Below are 24,906 nucleotides of genomic sequence, written 5' to 3' on the forward strand. Positions count from 1 at the left end.
AACTACATATAAAATTTATCTCTGTGGTTCATGATATTTATTTCAATAAAATTTATTAAACACAAAACAGTATGGTATATTTTTTATACCCTTTTCTATTGTCTTATCAGTCTGAGGGCATAGAATGCCAAATAACGGCATATGATACCAAATTTTAATTTTGTCTACAGTTCAGTCATTGAACCATATATATTTATTAACATTTATTAATTGAAAATATTTCACCGAAGACAATATAAAAACATCACAAAAATTGTGTGAGGGAAAAATCAAGTAGTACTTTTAAGTACACATTTATATTGATAAACTTCCAAATTCTCTATAACTATTCTGTATTTGAATTAAAATTTCATGATATAATTATTATTTACATATTTAAGGAGTCACTGGGTATTTAAGTCATAGTTTCAAGCAACTATTTAATTTTTTTAAGTTCCTAATTTGAAATATTATATCCAGTTTCTCATTTTAGTGGTCCTACTGCATCTCACACTAGGTATTTTATTGTAGGAAAGAAATAGGGGAAATGGATGAGTCACTTTCTTCATGGACAGCATAGCTTTTGACCTTCGGAGGATGAAGCCCCAACTGAGTCAAGTCAGTCAGCAGTGAGCTGACCTCTCTTGACCCAGTGGGCCAGAATCACAGTGAGTCAGTTCTGGGAGTTTGTCTAAACCAACAGCATGAGATTTAAAGAAGAGCAGTGTTCTAGGGTGTTGACTGATCTTCTCAGAGGGAGTGGGAAGAAGCTGCAAACAGACAGGCAGCCCAAAGCCAGGACTTGAGTGTCGAATGTCCTAGTCCTCCCAATCAATGCTGATCGGGCCACCGGTCAGCATCTGGCTCTGCAGACCAGCCACGTCCTCTCCTTGTACTGCCTCCCGACGCATTCGCTGGTGGCAGCCCTGTGCACAGCGGGAACGCTCCTCCAGCATTCCACAGACAAGGACCTGGCAGTGCAGAAACACTTCCTGAAAAGACCATAATTATAATTAACAAAAACAGTGATAGCAGCCATCACTTGTGGGGCATTTTCTAGAAGACAGACACATGAGACCAGATGTTTCATATGTATTATCTCATTTCATCTAAAAAACAACCCTTTGAGGTAGGTGTTAACATCCTCATTTTACAGATGTGGAAAGAGAGAGAGGTTAAGATACTTGCCCAAGTCACATGTCTAGTAATGTGGCAAACACACTGAGTCCTGTGGGTGATTTAAAATCCATATCCATAACTCCTGCATTTATGCAGAGCCAAGAGAGACCTTTGTGAAGGCCACATCTAATAATATTAACATCTTCATCACTCACATCGAAGTCTGGGAATAATATTGACTCTCAGGCGCTTCTGTGTAAAACAAGTTCTTTCTCCAAGCTTCTTCCTATAAGTAACTTCCCAAAGCATGCTGCCTAGTTGAGGAGGGAGACCAGGATTAGCTGCCATGATTGGCAGTGGTTCTGAAACAGTGATGAAGCAGGGCTGGAAAGGACATCAATGCACTTAAATGCAGTATGGAAAAGACTGTTGGTCTCCTAAACTTGCTTTTGTTGAAATGCTTCAACAACTCTATTGAAATGATAAACAAAAAATTTCCACCTTAACATACTCTATATAGCCTCTTATAACCTCTGTTCATGTATGTATTTTTAATGTAGCATATTCAATATGCATATAAATTGCTATGACAACAGTTTTTTCCTATCTCCTTTTTCTATATTTCCATATTTCTATACCATTTTAATAATTACTTAATACCACACTAATTAATATATTGCAGCCCTATTTGTTCGGGGGCTTTTTTTCACCCTCCTAATAATAATGCTCTATAAACACATCCATTGAATCTTGTTTTTATTTTTTTGCTTGTTTTTGAGAAACTGTCTGAATTAGAATTTTAGACAAAAGAATATGATTTTATGATTATTATATAGTCTGAGGCAACATTCCAGAAAGGGTACCAATTTATATTGCCACTGTATACTTCTTATAATTTTGCAAGCATTGTGATTTATAATTTTTATAAATTTAAAACATATAAAATAGTCTTATAATTGTTTTAATTGGCATTTTAAGTACTATTTTCACCAAACATTTTACTATTTGTCTTTTCCGTGAAATTTCTGTCCATGTTCTTTGCCATGTGACTACCACGCAGGCTTTTTCAACTAGACTTGCCCACAGGATTTAAAATTGTGATCATATAGTATTTTTTTTTTTTGAACAAGCACAATTATTTTACTGGGAGGGAGCAGATAATTATGACATTCACGAAGGTGTTAAGCTTCTAGATGGCTAGTTTTACAATATTTTTCATAGAGGTAATACAGATCTTAACCATGAACTTATAGAATGTCAACAAATTAGGACACTAAAAAGGAAGGCTCAGGTCAGGGGGGTTATGAGGTAAAGGTGTTCAGCTTACTTTATGGTCTTTGCCTACAAACTTGAAGACAGGGACTTGGAAGTGCTTTGCTAGGTGATCCCGCGATGTGTACTGCTTTACTGAGTCATCTGAAACACAGCTGAAAGGACAGGACAGCACGTAAGACTCGATTGTTTAAACAGAGGTGGAAAAATAATGCAGGCCAATGTGTTTGGTCCAAGGAGAGGCAAATTGGGTGGAGGAGACTGGGCTGCACTCAAGTTTTTTAAGGATAAAGAAAAAATGAAATTCCCTTCCTGCGAAGGCATTTTCAGACACAGGCCTTCTCATTAACACTCTCTGCCCATCTGTCACTCACTGTGCCCACAAACTGGGCACAAGGACCTCCTGTTAAGTCAATATATTGAAGTATTAGCAATGGCAACCACATTTATTTCAAAGATACCTTTTGAAATAAAGGTATGTTTGTAAGGCTGTATTTTCATTTGTAATATATTGCAGGAATTCTGCACTCGTGTACTTTATTATTGGTTTGAGAAGGCTTTTTTAAAACTAGATTTCATAAATATTTTGAACACCTAAAGACTCTCCAATGGAGGGGATTCAATGTTGAGCAAACCCCAATTTGTGTATCAAAGAGCTGCATAAAGATCCCAATTTCTTAGATAATATTGGAGGAAGTCATGCATCTCCAAATTGTTTTAATCCCTCTTTTCCCAAATTTAATGCTAAGTTATAGTTTGATAGGGTTTGGGGGTTTTAATCTCAGGTCTACTACTTAAAGTTAACTCCTAGGCTCATCTCAGGGTTAGCTGGAGGAAAAGAAATGTTATGAATTCTCCAATTCAGGCCAAAGGTTAGTAGTACTGATGAAACTTTCTTCACTAAACGTCAAAGGCCAAGAATCACACTTGTATTATGTTTTCTATTCTGAATTCTAAATGAACTTTTCCCCCTAAGTATATTTTCTTTTCTATAGATACCTAATAGTGCCTGTCTAATGGGCCAGGAAAAAAGTAGGGATCAGCTACAAAAGCCTGTGAAACTGGGCTCCGTGAGCCTACAGGTCACTTTCTAGTTCACTGCTAATTGTTGTTTCACTTCAGTACAGTTGAAAAATCCAATAAAATTATTTAAAAATCAGGCATCTTCACTTGTATTACTACTGGTATTCTCTGAACTGAAGAGGATCTAAACATAATATGCTTTCTTTTTTTTTCTTGTATTTATGTATTCATTTTCATTTTCCTGAGGTAAAATTAATTTCTATCTTCTGATTATGTTCTATAATAAATCCTATTGCACTTCTAATCTGTGCACCACACTCTGCCGGGTGCTGCAGAGGATATAAAGATGAATAATATGGCCTATGAAATCAATGAGTTTATAGTCTAATATTTATAATAATAATAACAGTTACACAACATTAAAATGGCACTTTCACCTGTTTCAGCATTTTCAATTTATCTTTATCTAAAAATGCTAGGGGGGTGGGAATTTGGAATAAAAGATAAATAAAATAGAATAATTGAGATGTGCTCACAGTGTATATTACACACTGGATTTCAAAGACTTAGTAAAAAAGAGAATTTAAAATACCTCATTAATAATTTTTTTATTGATTAGCTGTTGAAATAATATTTTGGAGAAAATGGGTTAAATATATAAAATATACTATTAAATTTAAAAAATAAATTTAAATACTACTATAGTTGTTTAAAAGAGAAAATGAGGGAGAAGAGTCGTTCCTGAGTACCACGTTACAGAATAGAACTCAGGGAAAATTCTGACTCTTGGTTTGGTGTTTGCTGTGATTAGACGATGCTAGTTCTGTCAGCTTCAAGTTCATGTGCTAAAAGAAAGGAATGATGATATATGATAATCCCAAGAGTTTGGTTATCCAAGAGTTGTCCAATATTCGATTTAGGAATTCAGTAAGTTTCTTTTTGGAGATTAACTTTCTAATTCTACTTTGCTTAGGCTCATATTAAATTATTTGCATTCTCAGAGCATATGCCAACTAAAGCTAGAGGGAGTTGAATCAGATGTGCTAAATATCAGGGGGAATCCAGCTTGATTTAAATTTAAGCCAAGGACAATGAATCATCAAACAATTTATAAATATAAATAAACTGCATTGTGTTTACTTTAGGGCTCTAGACTATTATGATAAATGATCATTCAATAATTCATTAGGCAACTATTCAATGACCCTTACCATAGGCTAGGCATTGAGGAAGATGGGAAAGGTAGGACGCTTTCTAGTTCAGGTTGGAAGAAATCAGAGAAGGCTTCACGGAGGCAATAAACTTGCTGAATCTTGAAGGACCAGTAAAAATTAGGGAAAAAGGGGAAGAAGAGTTTAGGTAGAAGAAACAACAGGTGCAGAGTCAGGAGGGTGTAAGGAATAGAGTTTGGGAATTGCCTGTAGTGCCCTTTGGCATGAACAGAAACTCGAGAAAGTAGAGGTCAGAGGGTGAGGCACAGTGAGCCAAGTTGAGAGCTGGATTTTATCCTGAGGGGTTATCTCATATGCACCATTATTGTACTACCCATTATTGTACTGGAGATGAGACTATTTGCCTGTTTACTAAATAGGCCTACACAGCTGTGTTTTATTGTTCTTGCTTCTGCTTTTTAAGCATTTTAATTTCTTCCACAGCTTTCCCCTTCTTCGCCCCCGTTTTGTGTGTGATGGAAAATTAAATAGCATAGCTTCTTAGAATTATCTAAAATAAAATATATAGTCCTTAATGGAGAGTCTGAATAACAGACATATAAATTAACATCACAAGCTTTATTGAGATTCAAGGTTATGTGTTTTCCCAGTAACTGAGTTATAATTACACATTTATTTTTGCAAAAGTAAATATGAGGGGCAGAGAAAACTCTTGGTGTGAAAGAAATGTTCACTATTTTGATTATAGTGATGATGGCTTCACAAGCGTAGTTATCAGAACTTACAAAACTGTACATTTTAAATATGTATATTTATTGTATGCCAATAGTATTTCAATAAAGCTGTAAAAAATTTAAAAGGAAACAAAACCCACTCTCCTCGAAAAGGTAAATCCATTCCCTAATCTACTTAGCATTAAGTATGTGATTGAAAATAAGAAATAAAAAAATGATACTTACACTTTTCATTTTAAAACTTTCCGGAGATTACTTTAAGATGTCAAGAAAACCAAAGGGCTATCGATCCCTGTGAGAGCTATTATTGGCCACCCAAAGCAGCTCACAATGACACATTTTTCATATTCTGAAAACATGCTATTAGACTATCAGAATCTGAGGCTAGAAGTACTCCTGCTGGTAAACAGTTAAATTCACAAACCAAAGGAAATCAAGACTCATTAAAAAGTTTTCAGCAGGGGTGTGACAATTATACATAATTTTTTCTTTTGGCTGGATACCCAGCTACTCTGTGGAGCTGAGTTTTGCAAGTTGAGATTTAGGAGCAGTATTAGGAAGCTGTTCTAGCTGCCCAAGTAAAAGATAATGAGGGCTGGAATTAAGTCAGTAAGAGTGGCATAGAGAAAATGGGGTATTGCTATTTTTAAAAAAAGCTTCTCAGTCAGTTCTAATGTGCATTATGGATTGAAAATCACTGTGCGACAGGTGAAGCTTGCCTGTGATGAGAGACCTGGAGAAGTAAAAGCAAAGTAGAAATTTCAAAAAAAGGATCTATCAGGCCAGTTAGTGAAGGGCGTGAACCAGAGGCACTCTTATGAGGGCATTTCTCTTTTCTTAAGCTGCAGATCTTGATCCTATGTGAGATATGTCCCACCTGACACTGAGAACAGGAAGAAAGTGACGAGATACTACCATGAGTTTGGGGTCTGAGTGTGACTATCCTGGGAATATAAGCAATGAGTGTGACGACTGCTGGTCTTCCAAGGACACCTTGAGACACACATGGTTCTCAATCCAAGGAGCCTTAGAAATGTGGAAATCTCCTTTGTATAAAACAAGCAAACAAAAACAAACTCGCTTCATCTTTCTGCTCCTAAAACCTACCAAGTATTTCTTCTCTCTCCTTTACTATCAAACTTCTTAAAAGAGAAGTCCGCATTTGCTTCCACTTTCTCATCCCCTTGCCCTTCTTAGCGCCCATCTGGCATCATGCCCTACCCTCTCTGAACAGGTTAATCAATCTTGTAGTTTTGACTATAAATGGGTGATTCTCTGTCCTTTATCTCTAGTCCTGACCTTGCCCCTGCGTCTAACTGATATGCATTTCCAACTGCCCACTGAACTTTTCTTCCTATGAATCCTGCAGGCACTTACAATTCAATATTATTATTTGGAATTATATTAGGTATTTTCACCTCAGATCTTCCTTTCTACCTGTGTACTTTCATCTTGGTTAATGGCACCTAGTCGGTTATCCAAGCTAGACCTCTTGGAGTCATTTTTGACTCCTCTTTCCCTCAACAGTTTTACCAACACAATGTCAATAAATCATTTCTGAACTCATTAAGAGTTCACAAGAGTGCCCTGTTGTTTTAGGAGATGACTGATTATGCTTGCACACTTAGAGGCTGGATGTGAATTGGGAATAATAAACAGTTTAAGCAGCATAATTACCCATCCCGGATAAGGTAGTACTTCAGGATCTCATCGATCTTGGAAGTGGGGGTGGCAAAACAGCTCTCCACCAGGCTCTCTAAGCCACTCACGTGCACCAAGGGCTCGATGCCAAAGTAGAGGGAGTCACGGAGCTTAAGGGTGGGCAACGCTTCTCGGTAAGGCTCTTCGAACTCGTTGTCCTTGAAGATCTCCAGGGTGAATGGGAAGATTCCATGACTACGGCTCATGATTTCCAGTGGGGGGTTTCGAAGGTTGGGAACGTATCCTTCAGAAATGGTGTACAGGCGTGGAAACTCGCAGGTCACAGGGATCAGCAGCTTGCTGGTTCGGATGATGATGTCCCCACTGCTCCCCGGGGTCTGCTTGGGTAGACCTGTCACAAGGTTGCTAGCCACAATCTTGTCATTTACCACCTGAGCCAGGCCAGGATGAAGAAGGAGATTTTACATTTATTTCTACAAAGTTATTTTTGTTCTTAATCACAACAATCTCCAAACCTCAAAACACATTAGAGATTTGATTGCTGAAGCCTGAAACATTTTTACTTTACATCTTTCTTCATGGTCAACCCACACATTCTTTTGGAATATTGCTCATAAAACCTGAGCTATGCAGAGTCAGCAAATTCAAAGCTCTGATATTTTAGAAAAGAACAGCTTATATTTATATATTTTTTTCTGTAATCCTAGACCTGGTGATCATGCTGCAGCATGACCTTGCACTGAACTCATCCACACACAGAATTTCAGCTGTCACATTTATGTCCATAGTTTTCAATTTTTTATCTTCAGCCTTGTCAGCTCTTTTGTGTACCAGAAACTCTGACTCATCATGGGGCATTTCCATTTGATTATCCACAGATATAATAAATAAAACCTGCCTAAAGTGGGACCATCTTCTCTTTGACTATCCGCCTTCCCACCCCAGGTTTCACCCCAAGTCTAATTAGCTCTCTGATTTTCTCTTAGTCATAGTCAATAAACAAATATTTGTTTAATCAAATGATCACGAAGGCCTCTGCACTGATCTCTGAGATCCAGGTTGTCTTTCTTCCTATCCATTTTTCACACTTCTGATTTCATTAGGACAGTGCCTGCTTAACCCTACATTTACAAGATAAAGCCTTGAATGCCTCCCCAAGCATACTAGGCAAATCTTTGGAAGCAGAGTTGCGGGCCATCTACTTTTCCAGTTCCGTTTTCCGATATGAACTCCTTGCCAGTTAGGCTGCATTGCCCATTCACTGCAGCATAGGCCTTACCTACTCCCATCTCTGGGACTTGCGCACTTTTTCCTATCTGAAATGCCTTTTCTTTTCCTCTCTACCTGTATAAACCACACACACATTTCTACCCCAATTCAAGTTCTATTTGTCTTGACTGCTCCAGTGTTTGTTCCTTTCTGGCCTCATATAGCACGTGTCTTCTGGATCGCTGTCTCTTATTTATAGTCTGTGTGTATTGTCATCTCAATACTATTGTGTATGTCCCTAAAAACCAGGAAACTTATTTCATATATCCCTTAGACTCCCCAGCACCGGGCTGTGCACAGATTCTTGGATGAAAGTATAAACCTTCTACCTCCACCTGGTTCAATACTTGAACTCATTTGCTACCTCATAAATGGACCACCATCTATATCAGTCACTTTCTTAAAGTGAAATAAATGGTACTGGTGCTGATGCACTCAGGAAAATGTCTACCTGTATTCGAGAGATGGGGCTATTGGAGAACAGAAATAGCAGAATTCTTCTTAACTTCCTATCCTCACCGTGCCAGGATCATGGCAGATGCTCAATAGTACATTTGTTAAATGAATGGCACATAATATTTTGAATTCCATTCTTCCACGTGGAAATATTCCATCAAGGACACAAGCCATACCGCATACCTCTGTCAACTACCTCCCAAATAACTGGCTTTTGGTCATTCCCCAAGTGTCCTTCAGGAGGAACCTACATCGACCACTGTGCCACATGTCTTGAGGGAGAAGAGAATGTTGACATGGGTGCCATTGGATACTCCTCTGCAGGAGGTGTTGGTCAGGAAGAGCTCCAAACCGCCGACCAGGTCCCTGGGGATGTTTACTTCAATGGTGTTGGACTTGCACAACACAGGAACTGAGGCAGAAAGGGGCTAATGTTAGAGCTGGGAAACCTAAATGGGGAAAAGGGTCAGAGAAGGCTCCTAGAAGAAATAATTTCACCCTCCCAGAACTTGAGTTTTCTGTTCTATCCTCAAAGAAATCCTTGAGGCTCAAAACAATTTGGTCAAATAATGCTCCTATTATGCCCCAAATGAGAAAATGTTGTGTTCAAGTTTCAATTCAACAGATATTTATTGCAAAGTGCGGCTGGTTTAACTACATGAACTGAAACACTAAAAAATTAACTTTTAGCACCAACACAATTTATTGGGAATACAGAAAAAGTACTGCTTTGATGTAGGCTTAAATGATACTACTTTGATTTTATGGTTAATAATTGCCCCGTAAAACAGAGGTAATAAAAACAGTGTTGGTACACTTGCGGAAAAGTTCCAAATTGTCCTTGCATTGTTCAGTAAACCATAAACCCTAACTACAAATTCCACTTGCACTTAAAATAAAAAAGACTGCTTTTCCTTAGTGTTACCGATGTTCACTTCTTCAGACTCCACAAATACCCAAAAAGGAACACTTATGGACACTGTCAGAAAATACGTGAGGATAATATCGATATTAGGGGACCTGCCATAACAAATGGTACAGTAAAAAAAAATCAGGGATAGTTGCTTATTAAATATTTGGTGAATGAATTAATTAATAGTCTGGACATAAATAATCCAATTTCTAGAGAACAGTTCTCAGGGGTTTGTTGATGCTCATATTTTGAGTGTAGGGAGAAGAATCAGTTTTCTATGGCTTTCGACTTAGTTTCACAACCCAATTATCTGTTAGAAAAGAGAAGAACTGCATAAATGTCTTAGACTTCTAAATTCAGTATTAGTTATATAAATAATAATAAAAATGTGAGGGGGGAAAAAAAGCAAAGGTAAAAAGCAAAGGAAACCTTATGATCCAGCAATCCTAAAGAATTAAAAGCAGAAATATTTGCATACCCATGTTCATAGGACTGTTCATAAAAGTCAACAGGTAGAAGCAGCCCAAATGTCCATCAACAGATGACTGACTAAACAAAATATAGTATATATAGGCATTGGAATATTATTCAGCCTCATAAAGAAAGGAAATCCTGTCACATGGTACAACATGGATGAACCTGTGGACATTATGCTAAGTGAAATAAGTCAATGGCAAAAAAGACAAATACTGTATGATTCCACTTATATGAGGTATCTAAATTAGTCAAATTTACAAAAATAGAATGGTGGTTGCTAGTGCCTGGGGGAGGGGGAAATGGGAAGTTATCTTTTAATGTGTATAGAGTTTCAGTTTTGCAAGATAAAAAAGTTCTGGAGATCTGGTGAATATACTTAACACTACTGAACCACACATTTAGAATTGGTTTAGATGGTATATTTGATGGTATATATGTATATTTTAACCACAATTTTTTTAAAAGCAAAGGAAAATTAGCTTTTTTATAATCTTTTCTTAGAGATCTTCTCTTTTTACTAACACCATAGCGAAGACATAGGGATATATACTGCTGGAAGAGCTGGTGTTCTCAAAGATGAGAACCCTGACACATATGGGCGGGGAAGGCAGAGAGACTGGGGAGTGGGGAAAAAGTACAAATCAGAGCAGTGGTCAAGCCTGTGCATGTACTACCTTGGCAAGTGTGGTTATCCTCAGAAAGCACCAAGCCCCGGGGACATTCACACTGATAGCCCTTCTCAGACACAAGGCAAAAATGGCTGCAGCCTCCGTTGTTATTGTGGCATCCTTCAATGTCTGCAATAAAAACCAAGAGAAAAGGAAATAATCTTAAAGCCTTCTTCCCCCAAAATTCTGGTTCTTGGGATGGCACTTTGCATTAGGGATTATACTTAACACGTTGTAGTGTCACTGGGGCCTAACTCACTCACTAAGACACGTAGGGAGGCCCACAAAAAATATTTATTAAATGTTATAGCTACAAAGAGCAATCTTACAACATCTACAGCTCTACCCACTCAAGCTAGTCATTTTCTAAAATGTCCCTCAATCTGGATTTGTCTGTTTTCCTCATAGTTGGACTATGTTTTGGGACTGTGGACCAGTACCAGTCCGTGGCTTGTTAGGAACCATGCCGCACAGCAGGTGTGAACAGTGGGCTAGTGAGCCAAGTTACATCTGTATTTGCAGCCACTCCCCAGTGCTGGCATCACTGCCTCAGCTCCACCTCAGATCATCAGGCATTAGACTCTCATAGGAGCACAAAAAGGTTGGGGACCACTGTTTTGGAGGAAGAAGACCCAAAAGTCATTTCTTAATTGCCGTAATATTTAATTCACCCAATTCAAAATTTTATAGAGTATTATTGATGTTAAAGAATATACATTCAACTGGAACTGCTAGATGGTTCAGAGTTATTGCCAGTTGGTTGGATACTGGTGAACCTTCTCCTCGATCTTTAGGAATAACAGCACTGGGGATAACATGTTTTGAGCTGACAGCACAATATAAAAATGAGACCTGGACAACACACAAAGAGAGTCTACTCAGTCAAGCTCTTCGTGACATTCCTCTTACGAGGTGATTTTTTTAAAGTTTCCTTTTTTAAAGTCTTGCATTTTCAAAAAGTACACTCAATCAAATGGATAAAAAGTAAAATAATCAGTTGAAAATTAAACAAACTACCATGTGATTTCATAGTTAGCAGGGGGAAAAAAAAGACCTTTGAGGGCTCTGGATATTACCTTCTAGGTCAAGAATCATCAAACTATGGCCTGCTACTTGTTGTAAATAGTGTTTTATTGGCAGACAGCCCCACCCATCCATTTACCTATTGTTTATGGATGCTTTCTCATTGCAAGATCAGAGTCAAGTAGCTTAAACAGATTCTGTATAGTCCACGAAACCTAAAATACTTACTATTTGGCCTATACAGAAAAGTTTGAGGACTTCTGTTCTAGGGGTAAGACAACAAAAGGGAATGCTTTCAAATCATGAAATGCTGATTTCGTTATAGCTGTAACTCTAAGTTCAATAATAGCAAACAAAAAAAAAAATTAAAAAGGATAAAAGTACTCCTATGAGTTTTGAAATAGCTGAAAGTGATATATAACAGTGTAAAAGAAAGCATAAAGATATGCTCTAAGATGTTAAAATCAACAATAGAAAATTTTTTTTGCTTAAACACATTTGTTTCTTTAGGTAGTCTGTTAGATAATTCTTCTTTTTCAAAATAAAAAGTTTTTTTTTAATTTTTAAGTAATATTTGTTTTTTTGTTTTGAAAATGTTATGTTCATAGAAGAAAATACAGAGGAATAAAAGAAAGATAACTAAAATGATCCTCAGTAACACTTAAGGATTACAAATATGACTCTTAATCATAAAGTATAACTCACAAATTTTATCTTCTGCTGAAATATTTTTCAGTCATGATTATTATGTCTTAAAATTATATGAGGATTAACTGTAATATTTCCAATAAAAAGCTCATGAATAATTACAAATGTTCCTCATGGAACATTTCATTAATATTCAAATATGCAAAGATTATTACATAAAATAATTAAGATTTAAGAAGGATTCAGGACATTACTCTTATTCAATAAAATTTAAAGTACATTTTGTCCTGTGATAATGCAGAATAGTTTAATATTATGGTTAATGGTCCCTCAGTTAATACTGCAAACATTGTTGCATGGAATAAATCGTGGGCACTAGCCATAATTTTTCCTTTTGGGGTAGTATCTTATTATTTTGAATACAACTAGAATAAAGTGAACTCTTATTTATAAATAGTATTATAACTCTATTAAGTTACATATTCAATTATCCTGTGGGACAAATCAGATCCTCTATAAATAATAATTATGCCATTTATCTCTTTATATAATCTGCAAAAAGTTGGGGTTTTTCCCTCTCAATTCCCAACGTCATGAGATTCAGACTTACTAAGGTAGAAGTGATGAAATTTTAGTTGTGATAATTTGCAAGGGCCTTAGAGAAAGGACTTTATCTAAGTTTCATATAATAATAGTAAACAGTTTCCGTTTCAATTATTTGACATACATTACAGATTCGTTTTTATTACTTAATCATGTAAAATACATAGACTAGTTCTACTATTAAAAATAGATACTTTTATTCATTTCTAAACAAAGTATTAATCTCCAAGAAAAGCAAAGCATACAGGGGGCAAAAAATGGCTTCATGTAAACCAGTTTCTCAAACTCCTGAGGAGGAAAGACTCATCTACAAAACTTGGTAAAAACACAAACTCTAAGGCCCATCTTGCCCCACTGAACCAGAGTCTCTCCAGGAGAGAGGCCTGAGATGGGCCAGCTTTAAAAGTACCCAGGTGACTCTCCTTAGCTGGGAAGTTTGGGCAACACTGTTGTAAACCATTTGATGTGCACACCTTGCTACTCTGGTTGTGCTCCTTTGATCTCAGCACAGGTGTTACCTAGAAGTTATTTAGAAAGGCAATATCTCGGCCTGATCCGAAACCTAGTGAATCAGAATCTGCGTTCTAACAAGATCCCTGGTGATTCATAGGCACATTAAAATTTGAGAAACACAGAATACCTCTTTTTATTTTCCAAATTAAAATGTAGTTCTCTTCCTCTTGTGAAATGCAACACCTCCCTCCTGTGAAATCTTAGAGACTAATTCAACACTAAATTGTGTTGTAAGCATCCTCAATGATGATGAACCCTTTCTGTCATTTCTTGACGTAGCCAAACTGTTACTTTCTTCCAATGTTGGGCAGTTTTATGAACATCAAAGAATGAGCCAATGGCTTAGAATGGGCTCTTGATTTGAATCCTTTCTTACCCAGTCTCACCTTCACAAGTCTTGCCATCACTTCTTAACACACGGCCAACCCCACATGCACAGCGATATGAATTTTTGAGGTTTACACAGATTTCACTGCAGCCACCATTGTTTTGCTCACATTCATTTTCATCTGTAGAAGAGAAACCACACTGTTTACATACTGCTGAGCAACTCATCTTTTCAACTCTCTTAGCAGAATCTTTATGTCTTTTCAGATCCTGCTGATACACTTTCCACAGCCCGAATCCCTTGCTGAGATCCTCAAATAAGTTATTTGTTCATCTGCCATCTGCTGGAGCAAAAGACACCAACTTGCCAATTCCCCCCAAGGGCAAAACCATGAGGAAATGAAGTCCCTTTTGTTACTGGGGTTCCATTCATCTGTTTATTTGCATGGGTGAATCTCAATTTCTCCAATGAATTCCTGAAGATTTGCTAAATAAACACAAATTTATAAATCAAACTGTGTTTTAAATGCATTAAAGGAACTTACATTGCAGAAGAAAATATCTGCCAAAATTTTTGAGGCAGTCTTCTATCATAACATGAACAACTGCCTTAAAAATTTCTTTTAAATATTGAAATAGTCTCACATTGTACTTCAGCAATGATCGTTAAGTCATTTTAAGAATCTGATGAAAGGCAAAGATTCTTGCCATAAAAAAAAAAAAAAGCACAATTGGCAAATGTCAACCGCTTTCCTTATACAAAGGGAAGCATGATCTTGGGACCAGGAGAGGAGACAGGGTAAAATTAAAACCCTGTTCAGGACCCTGGCAAAGATATCCCCACAATGAAATGGTGAGCAGAACTTTGCGCTGAGGCCCAAGGAAGCAGTTAGAAGCTCTCTGCCTGAGGCCCCGGGAGAGAAAAGCCCTCTAAACCATGAAAGCCCCAAGTCTGGCCCTGCCATGGCTGAACTGTGAACTTTACCTTCCACCTGGTGTGGGGATATCGAAGCTGAGAAACTGATGTAAAATTTGGCCTGGACTGGTGAAGTGTCTGTGATGACTGACAAAAGCATTTGAAAAACTGTTCTGTGGTAAAACTTCCACAAACCAGGTGATAAGTGTAGAATCCCAAAGAAAAAACAATTACAACAGAGGAGAGTTTGCCATAAACAGGAAGAAATAGTCCACAATGAGGAATAGTTGGCAAGATAACAAACAGGAGGCTGTGAACTGGAAACAGAAAAATTCACAATACAAGGATCTTAAAAAAATCACCAAATAAAAGGTTAGTAACTAAAATAAAAGCAGTATGTAAAAGGACAAAACAGAATTGAAAACAAACAAACATGTAGAACTTAAAAATATAGTTAATAAGATCGGAATCTTCATGGGCCCCCATGACCTAAAAAGTGATGGTTAGTACTGCCAGCCATCCTGGCTGTGGCCACATCAGCGCTTGGCTCCAGGCCTGTGTTTTAAGCCAGGACTGCTTACCTTGGGACTGATTTTTTTTATGTGAAGGAGAAATGAACTTCTATTTATTTCAGTCATTGTTATTTGGGGGGTTATTGTTATTTACAGCCTAACTTAGATACTATAACCCAGCAATTCCATGTTTGTGGGTATGCTCTATAGAAAATCCCACACATAGGGTAAGGTATCATTTTTATGTTAATTTTAAGAGCACACATACATATAATAAAAGCATAAAAACAGGGACCAGAAGAACTAATTTCAAAACAGTGAGTACTCCAGAAGATGAGAGAGGAAAATGAGATGAAATGAGATAACTCTACTTATATCTGCAAAATTTTATTTAAAAAAATAAGGAAGAAAAATTTTATAGTCAAATTTGGGTACATGAATGTCTGTTATATTATTTTCCTATATTATTCTCTCTTCCTGAAAAAAATTACATAATTAAAAAAAAATAAGGGAAAATTGATACACGCACATAACTTTGCCTCTAGCTTTAGGAAATTTATGATCTCTCTGAAACTGATTGACAGGCCGCAGGTAGAAACTGGGGCCTCTTCCTGAAGTACAGATAGGCACAAATATCCAAGATAAATTGTTAAGCCATAGACATATATGGTGTGTATGATCTTTGACCTGCAGTGTAAAAAGAGAGCAATAAATAAACATCTATATTTGTATTTTTATATCCGCCTGAAGAAACGCTAGAAGCATACCTAAGAAAATGATACAAGAGTTTACTTGGAATGGGGTGGGGGAGGTGGGAAATGGAACAAATGAGGGACAGATAGCTAGACGTTTTACTGTGTATCTTTTCATGCTGTTTAAGCTGGAAACCATTTAAATACACAACTACTCAAAAGTTACGTTAAAATAAAAGCAAAGAAATAAACGAATTAGAGTAATCATGGTGATCCCATCATAAATTAGATAAATGTCAAATCATATTTTACACCTGTAACTAATATAACAAACTAATATAACATTATACATCAGCTTTTCTTAAATTTTTTTTTTTTAATGAACGAACAAGTCCTGCCTAAAATGAAGCTGAGGGTGGTGGTGTGGGGGGTAGGTGGTAAAAATAAATAAATAAATACAATAAAATGAAGCCAAGTATTTTCTAACAGGTGTGTGTGTGTGTGTGTGTGTGTGTGTGTGTGTGTGTGTGTGTGTGTGTGTAGTATGAGGGGTGAGGAGAGATTATAGGAACCATTGTCTCCCACGCCCCAGACTTTTTAGCATTAAATCGCATAGTCAAAATGGACTATGCAAGAGTCCTAATAACTGTTATAGGAGGGCCTGAACATGCTCCACAGGATGGGCAGTGGGATTCATTTAGGAGACTCAAGAACAAACACGTTTCTAAAATTAGCAGTTTATATCCTTTCACCCTAATCCCTTGTCTCATTCTGACCTTGTTACTGTTCTGATTGAGAAGGTGGGCAGTCCTCGCCTTTCTCACTAGATTTGTTTTAAATCTATTTGAGTCTGAATGCAACAAGATTTCTAATATTGAAGGGAAAAGAGATGCTCTTCAATCCTGGATTTTTCAACTCTACATTCTTCCAATTATAGGCAACAAAACATGCATACAATTAGACAACTCTGGATTTCCCAGAAGTAATCTGACTCCTCTTCCTTACTACTCAAAGAAACAAATATTAGATTAGTGAAGCTGTAGAACTATGTCTTTAGATAATTCTAGACCTAAACTATCCAATAGGAATATAAAGCAAGCCACACATGTAATTTAAAATTTTCTAGTAGTTTCTATTTTAAAAATTGTTAAAATTGGTGAAATTCATTTTATTAATATATTTCATTTAATCCAATGTCTTAAATATTTCATTTCAATACATAATCAACATTAAAATTACTGAGATATTTTTCATTTTTTAAAACTAGTTTTCAAAATCTAGTATATATTTTATACTTATGGAATGTCTCAATTTGGATGCTACACTTTCATGTGAAATATTTGATCTGTATTTAGATCAAATATTTTATGTGAGATATTTGATCTGTTGGTTACTCAAGTCATCTGAAACATTTTCAGTTTTCCAATGTCTAAATCAGTTTTTAAAAGTAAACTAAATAAAATTAAAATGCAGTTTTTTAGTCACACTAGTTACATTTCCAGAGCTCCACACATGGCTAGTGGCTCCTGTATTGAACAGCACAATTCTAGACTTCCTAAACATGATATAAATTTGGCTTGAGCCTTTAGTTATGAACTAAAAAGGCAAACATCATTCCAAGTGTTCAGAAACACAAACTGGAAAAATGATGGAGCTCTGAGTCAGGAAGTGTTTTTGATCTGTCCCTTTGATCTCAATAGTCTATTTCTACTTCAAGCTTAGTTTCTTACCAAAACACGTCTGCCTGTCAGGGCCCAGCACGGTTCCTGGAGCACACATGCACTCACTGGTATCCAAGCAGCTTCCATGGCAGTCCTCATCGCAGATGTCATAAAAATCTATGGAAAGATAAAAATGTCCTTTTTGAGGGTCAAGGACCAGAAAACACTCTCATTCATGAGAAAGTCTCATGAGTTCAATTATGGGTTATGAGTTTCTGGCCAACATCAAGAGAATTCTCATCGTTTAGGGATTACATAAATCCAAAGGAAAGAGATAATACCCAGGGGCATCTTTTGTCTTTTAGATCAATGATTCCCAACTTTAGATCCACAGGCCCTTGGCTGGCCAGAGAGTGTCTGCAAATCTAAATAAAACCTCAACAAACACAAGCTGTAGATTAAATAAACATTATTTCTTACTCTTCTATGTACTCTGTTTTTTAAATGTATACAGATTTTGATGGCATTGGTAACACAAAAATTCATTTAAAAGTATTACTGACATCAAGTTGCTTCTTCCCATATTATATCATTTTTAAAAATCAATGGATACTAAGCACAATGCTACCACATGGATGTCTGATACACATCTTTAAAAGAGGTCCTCTAAGTGGCTCCCAGGCAGCCAATGGAAGGAGCCAGTTGTCCACTGGCTCTCAGAGGACAGATGCCACACCTGTGGTCCCAGAGCCCAGCACAGAAGGAGACATGTCTTGGATGAATGTTCCAGATATTTGCGTGTTTACTCTTGCAAACTCCTCAGTATGGAGCACTTTCTCATTCATTCATTTTCTGTTTGACAGACACATGGTAGGAGCTCAAAAAATATTTGTTGATAAAATACATGTATTTGACTAATGAAGAAATGATTCATATTCAGTACCAAGAGCCATCATATGTAAATAGCATTGACAGAAAAATAATAAGAGCTAAGCCAAGGCAAAGGGAATTTTGAAGAATGAGAGGACATTTTCCCTGATGAGGGCATTACTATGTGGCTGGGAACATGAGAGCTTTCTAAGAAAAACAGGAAGAGAGGGGAGTTAACATTTGCTGAATGTATGCTGTGTATGTAATAAAATAAATAAAATAAAATAAAATAAAATAAAGGGGTCCTCCATACTCAAAGGGTTAGAAATTTGTTATTTAGAGAATCTAAATCAACACTGCATTTTCTAATGTTTTTTTTTTTTTTCAAAAGAAATGAAGACAAAATAGAACTGATCGAAGTCATAGGTCCTTTCCCTTTTTATTCTCCAGGAATTTTTCAGAAGTCTAAGAATAAATTTCTGAAATCACAATCCAGAGATATCTCCACGTTATTGAGACTCTGAGATATTACCATAACTGAATTTCATAGTTGAATTTCTCTTTGATGCCCTGTGGGGGAGGATAAAGAGCTCAGGAAAGGTACTCACAACCACAGTAGACATGAAAGCATACACTGGGCTTGGTCAGACGATACACATAGTAGCCTCCAGGGCAAGCCTTGACCTCCACCGTGGTGTTCCAGAGGCAGCAATTCCCATTGAAACTCGCACAGGCCTGGCGTTGCACAATGCCATCACCTTCTAGTGGGTGGCTGCCATTGAGCCAGACAGGTGCATGGGTTCCACAGTGGTTTTCTGGTATGCAGAAGGTGGGCATGGCATCCCCTGCCATGCCCGTGAAGCGGTACCACTCCCCATCCACATGGTTGTCACACAGCGGTGGACCTTGAGACTCATGAAATTGGTAGTCAGTGTTCCTCCAGGGCTCATTCAGACTGATGTAAGCAGAACAAGGATCTAGGGCTGGGAATGAAAAGGACACCTCAAAGGTACTTTCTGATATTTCAGACCATAGAGACAATAGCCCGAGTCTCTCTTCTTGATCTTGCATTTTGGCTTTTTCGAGTTCAGAAAAAAATAATCCAAAATCTCAAGAAGTAGCTATTTAAGTTTGCCTCAAACGTGTTTCACAATTGCCTTTTATGAAATTATTTCAAATCTTAGATTTAGTGTTTGCATTGGGCTAAACTTTTTATCCAGGGTAATCATTTGATGGAAGGATAGTTGTTCAGAATAAGGGAAGTTAGGGTTATAGTCTCACTGAAGTATGCTCTGCTCAGATAATATTTTGAGCATTGTGTTCATACCTGGTGGCTATATTTTATGAAAGTAATGACAAACTTGGTGTCCAGAGGAAGGAGCCAAAAATTATTTACTAGGGAAGAAGCTGAGAACTATAGTTTGGAGAAAAGAAAACTGAAGAATATGCATATCACTTTTCAGACATCTGGAAGAGGCTTGTGGAAGAGGAATTGGGTATTCTGTTATAAGAAGAAGAACAAATTGTTATGGGGAAACACATTTCATTCAGCTATCCAGTTAATGGAGAGGCTGTGCCACAGTGTGGTAAACTCCTCATCTTTGGAAATTTTCAAAAAGTATTTGAGTGGTCATTTGTAAGCAAGATTTTACATGGAATTTTGTACTAATGGGAAGTTTGACTTGATAATGAATCTGTAAAACTCATCCCACTAAAAAGGAAAAGGCCTCTGGCATATGTCGGCTGCTTTGAAATACACAGAATACTGGCAAGTAGTTACCAAAGATAGTCCCAAAGTCAATCGTGTATATTTTCCATCAGCTTATTGAAAATATCATGAACTTTGTGTATTCATAATTAACCATGGAATCACTATGTGTACTACAGCAAAATTTCTCAAGCATATATTTTTAGTGCATACATTGCATAGACAAATATCTCATCAAAAATATATTAATAACTAAAGACATCAACATCCCCAATATTCTCACTGCTTCTCTCAATTTCATGGAAACATTGAATTAATGTAGGCAAATTATAGGAATAATCTGTAAAACCAAGAAATTCTAGAAAGGAGCACTAGCTAGAGAATACTATCCTTCTTAAATGCACGTCAGGTCAACTTAACTGACATTGTAGGCAGAGAATTCACATTATGGCTGATGCAGTTTGTGGGCAGAAATTTCAGTTTTAGCAAATAATGCACAGTGATTAAATGTGAATGGGTCATGATCACAAAGTGTAAGTTGTCTAGAAAATATTTTAGATTTTTCCAGTCTACATTTCAAACTCAAGTTTACTTTAAACTTCAGCTGCATGTAGAGGAGGGTGTAGCTTAGTGCTAATGGCCCCAACGGGAATGACAGTTTGGGACAGGAATAAGAATATTGCATTTTCTGGAAAAAACACACTTACACATGGATGGATCAGCTCTCTCCTTTAAAATGTCCCTGAGGTATCCCAACTGTGCCCTAGACCATGCCGTACGTCCTTGGAGGGTAAGAAATGTCCGCAGACTCGCTGCCCTCTCAAAAGGGAAAAATTCTTTCATCTGCTCTCCCAGCTGTGGTTCTCTTAGGAAGCAAGATTTTCAGGGCAATTTCACATGTGATTATAAATTCACAGAAATAGTTGATTCATTTCCCTGGCTCTAATTTTATAAGAAATGGTTAGGTGCCCAACTTTTAATGGTTTTTACAGAAGTTCCAAAACCTCCCTGTTTCACGATTTATAAAGTTTTTCCTTAAATTTAACTGTCATTTCTTGTGCTGTCTGTTAAAAATTCACTTCGTCTTGGGTTGTAGAGGAGGTATGGCACAAACAGGAGAAATTTATGTGCTATCTCCCATAAAATAAACAATAATTTAAAAAAATGTTACCCATGTAATATTTTCAAACATTTAATACATTAAATATATTCATTCCACTCCATTCCCTAAGGCAGTAATTCAATTCTTCAATAATTTAGCCACAGGTGTTAATCCATAACTGCATCCTAATTTGCTGATATATATTGTCCTCAAATGGGAGAGCTTCAAAAGAAAGGCCCCTTGGGTTCCTTTCAGAGTTGGGGTTAAGGGCCCTCAGGTCTGCCAGAAAGCAACTCCACCTTTAGTAGGACACATGCCTGCCAGACACCCTGCTGGCCACCCCTCCCGAGGCCCCCCACTGGGGACGCAGTGCCGTCTATGCTCCCCCAGGACTAGCACCTCACAGTTGTCCAGTGCAGAGTGGTAAACTCAAAGTCCAGGCACTTTCGTCTCGGGGTTTTCAGAACAAGGAATCCCCAACACTCCAGGTTCTCTCTCACCCGGGAAGCCCCAACTCCGACAGACAGTTGTGGTCGCCAGACCCCTCCCCGCCTGCTCAGTCCGGAAGCTCTCCTTCCTTCCCTCTCCCTCCCTGTTCTCTTCCCTCCTCTTCTACCTCGCTTCCCTCTTCCTCACCTCCTCTCCTCCCCCTTCGGTCCCTCTCCTTTTCTCTCATTTCCCCTCTCCTTCCAGGGTAAGTAAGCATCCCTCCAGCTCCCTCACCCCAGCCCCCAAGTTATTTTATTTTTCTTCTGGTAGGGAGTTAAATGTCCTAGAAGGGCTGGAAAAAAGAAAAGAAAAAAGAAACCTGAGGAGGGAGAAGGTGTGTAATTGGAGGGTACAGGAGGTACTTAGAGCAGAGTAAGAAAGGAAAGAGTGAGAAGAGAGAGGAGTGGACGTTGAGGGCAGGACTTTTGCGAAAACGGCTCTTGGTTAGTTATTGGCAGCAGATACAAGGTGCTTAATTAAACTTAGCTCAAGACTGTCTTTTTAAAACAGCCTGGAGAAGATAGTATAAGTAGTTTCCACATACCCCATGCCCAGTTTCCTCATTATGAAAATATCATACATGACACCTTTGTCACAATGAACTAGCATTGATACATTATTATCAATATAATGTATCATGTTTATTTAGATTTTATTAGTTTTTGCCTTTGTCTTTCTGTGTTCCAAGATTTCATCCAGGATACATTAGGGTCTCAAGCCTATTTTTAACATGTATCCTTAAAGGTGCTAGAGCAAGGCCTGAGTTACCCTGAAGAAATAAATCAGGGTCAATGAAACACTGAGCTATTCAAAAGTGCCAAGAAGGAATATTCTCTCCATCTCAACCTCCTCTCACTCTCTTTTCCAATTAGAACTTAAATCGATTGGAAAAAGGAGAGAGACATTTGTTAGTAACTGGAATAGAAACTTTCCTTTGCTTTGTTGGCTAGTCTTGTGCCAAGCCTGAAGAAGGAGACAGTTTAAGATTTACTCAGTTTGTGTACAAAGTTATATTTTCGGATGTCAAGACTAAGATGTTCGATTTACCAGATCTGTGCCTTTCATGGAAAGACAGCCTTCAGTCAGTCACTTGAAATCATTAAAGAAAAAACTATTCTCAACTCTAAAAATCTTATGTTTGCTCTTAAAGTTGGAACTATAAAATTGCCTAGAGTATAAATAGGTTAGAATTCCTTTTACACGTACTCCAAAAAATATTTAGCTAGTGGAAGCTGTTGGATATGACCAATCCATGGAAATTTTGAACGCCCACGCAAGAGGCTAAATGGAACATGAAACAGAAGTTCTCTGAAAATATATCTTCATAGGTTATCAGTGACTTTCTTATACTATTCTGGGCTCAGTATTTAAGGTACTGGAATCTAGCTTTCAGTAATCTGTTTGTAATAGCAAATTCCTACAAAAAGTGTAGTGTGCCAGGTACTTGACACGAGACTCACCCATTGGTGCCGCAGGTGAGATTGTGATGAGGAGGCAGGTGAGAAGCGGGAACTGAGGCATCTTTCTGGAACAGCCACGAGAAGCAGATTGGAAAAGTCTCAATTCCAGTTTTTCTTTGTCCCCTTCTTTTTCAAGCACTTTGAAAAAAGGCCTCGAGGCTCTTAAGAAGAAAGACTTTCAGTACTGGTTGGGGCTTTATCAGAGGAAAAGGATGAGTGGGATGAGATATCCATTGCTCTGGCCTTGACCCCAGATAGAAGCACTGCTTTATACTGTCAACAGGTTTATTTTATTGATGCTTTTCTTTAGGGGGAAAAAAACTCCCTCACAATCCCTCATCCTTCTATTGTTTTCACTCAAGAATTCCCTGCAAGGAGGCCTTCAGTATCTTATCCAGAAGGGAACTCTAAATGAGGGACTTCCCCTCACAACAAAATCTTGTTTTGTGACTTCTAGGACTTGATTTCATGATGTCGCATGTTAAATGAGAATGGAATAAAACCAAATTGTAGGAACTGGTCATTAGGAAATGTCTCGGTCTGATGGTCAAGTAGTTTATAAGAGCACACAAAAAAGTAGTAAGGATAAGTGTGGAATGGGGAAGGATAAGAAAGGGTAGGGGGAAGTTTTTTTTTTTTAATACCATATTAAACAAGGATCTGAGCAAAACCAAAACTTTTCTCTCCTAATATTACCTTTGCTTTGAGCTTCTTTTATTCTTACACTTTCACCTATATTTCTTTTCCCAACAACTAAATTTCTAGTGACTGGGAAAGGAATATTGTTGTCTTTAGGAAGTTTGTTTTAAACATGCTTTTATAATATCTTAGCACAATTTTTACTATGCTAAGTGGCATTCAAGTTGTGGCCCCTTTCCTCTAAGGGTTTCAGTTCAATTAAACATTAGTGCTTACTGGGGGCCAGATGCCATATGGTTCATTGGGTTTTGACACTGACTAAGGTAAGTGGTCCCTGCAAGTACAAAGTTTACAGTCTAGCAAGGGATTTCCATTGATCAAAACTCATAGTTAGCTGCTTTATCACTAATGCTAGCAGAACATAGGCCATTTGACCATTAGCTTATTAAGCTGCAAAGTGATGGCAGTAATGGATGACTCCGGGACTGAGGAACTATCTCACTGCAGGGTAGTGCCTCTGTCAGTGCTCTTAACAGAAAAAACAAAATCCCATAATTTCCTGTCCCCAAGAAGACATCGAGTGCTTCGTATGTGTTGCAGGGAAACAGAGGATTTGTGCATGAGATAAACCCAGATTTGCTGCCAGGATTGATTGTCGGAGTCAAGGACTTTTACCAGATAGCCCTTTAGTTCTGTAAACAAGCATTCCCAGGATGGTAGGATTTTTTTTCTTATTCCTATTTTTTCCTTTTCAGTTGACCCGCGCTTTCATTTTAACTTTTTTATGATGAAAAATTTCAAATATATGCAAAAGTAGAAAGAACAATAATAAATATCCACCCGCAATCATTACTAACATTTTGTCAGTCTTCATTTATACATCAGTATGTGTTTCTAAGACGTGGCCTTTTTTAAAAAAAATATAATCATAATGTCCTTAGTACAACTATAAAAAACAGTAATAATTCTTTATCATCTAATACACATTCCATATTTAAA

At 37.4% G+C, this 24,906-nt stretch overlaps 1 protein-coding gene across 1 annotated transcript; it reads right to left on the minus strand.

The window, feature by feature from the left end:
• Nucleotides 1-14: 14 nt before the first annotated feature.
• OIT3 (oncoprotein induced transcript 3) lies at nt 15-23,533 on the minus strand. Its single transcript, XM_016157023.2, has 9 exons — nt 23,269-23,533; nt 19,118-19,492; nt 17,709-17,816; nt 13,918-14,040; nt 10,751-10,873; nt 8,938-9,098; nt 6,977-7,392; nt 2,426-2,525; nt 15-971 (listed from the first exon to the last, which is right to left on the minus strand). Exons 1-9 carry the CDS (start codon nt 23,327-23,329, stop codon nt 798-800), a joined length of 1,641 nt encoding a protein of 546 aa, XP_016012509.1. The 5' UTR covers nt 23,330-23,533; the 3' UTR covers nt 15-797.
• Nucleotides 23,534-24,906: the final 1,373 nt, after the last annotated feature.

Source organism: Rousettus aegyptiacus, unplaced genomic scaffold (assembly GCF_014176215.1).
Source record: "Rousettus aegyptiacus isolate mRouAeg1 unplaced genomic scaffold, mRouAeg1.p scaffold_m13_p_6, whole genome shotgun sequence".
Classification (NCBI taxonomy): Eukaryota; Metazoa; Chordata; class Mammalia; order Chiroptera; family Pteropodidae; genus Rousettus; species Rousettus aegyptiacus.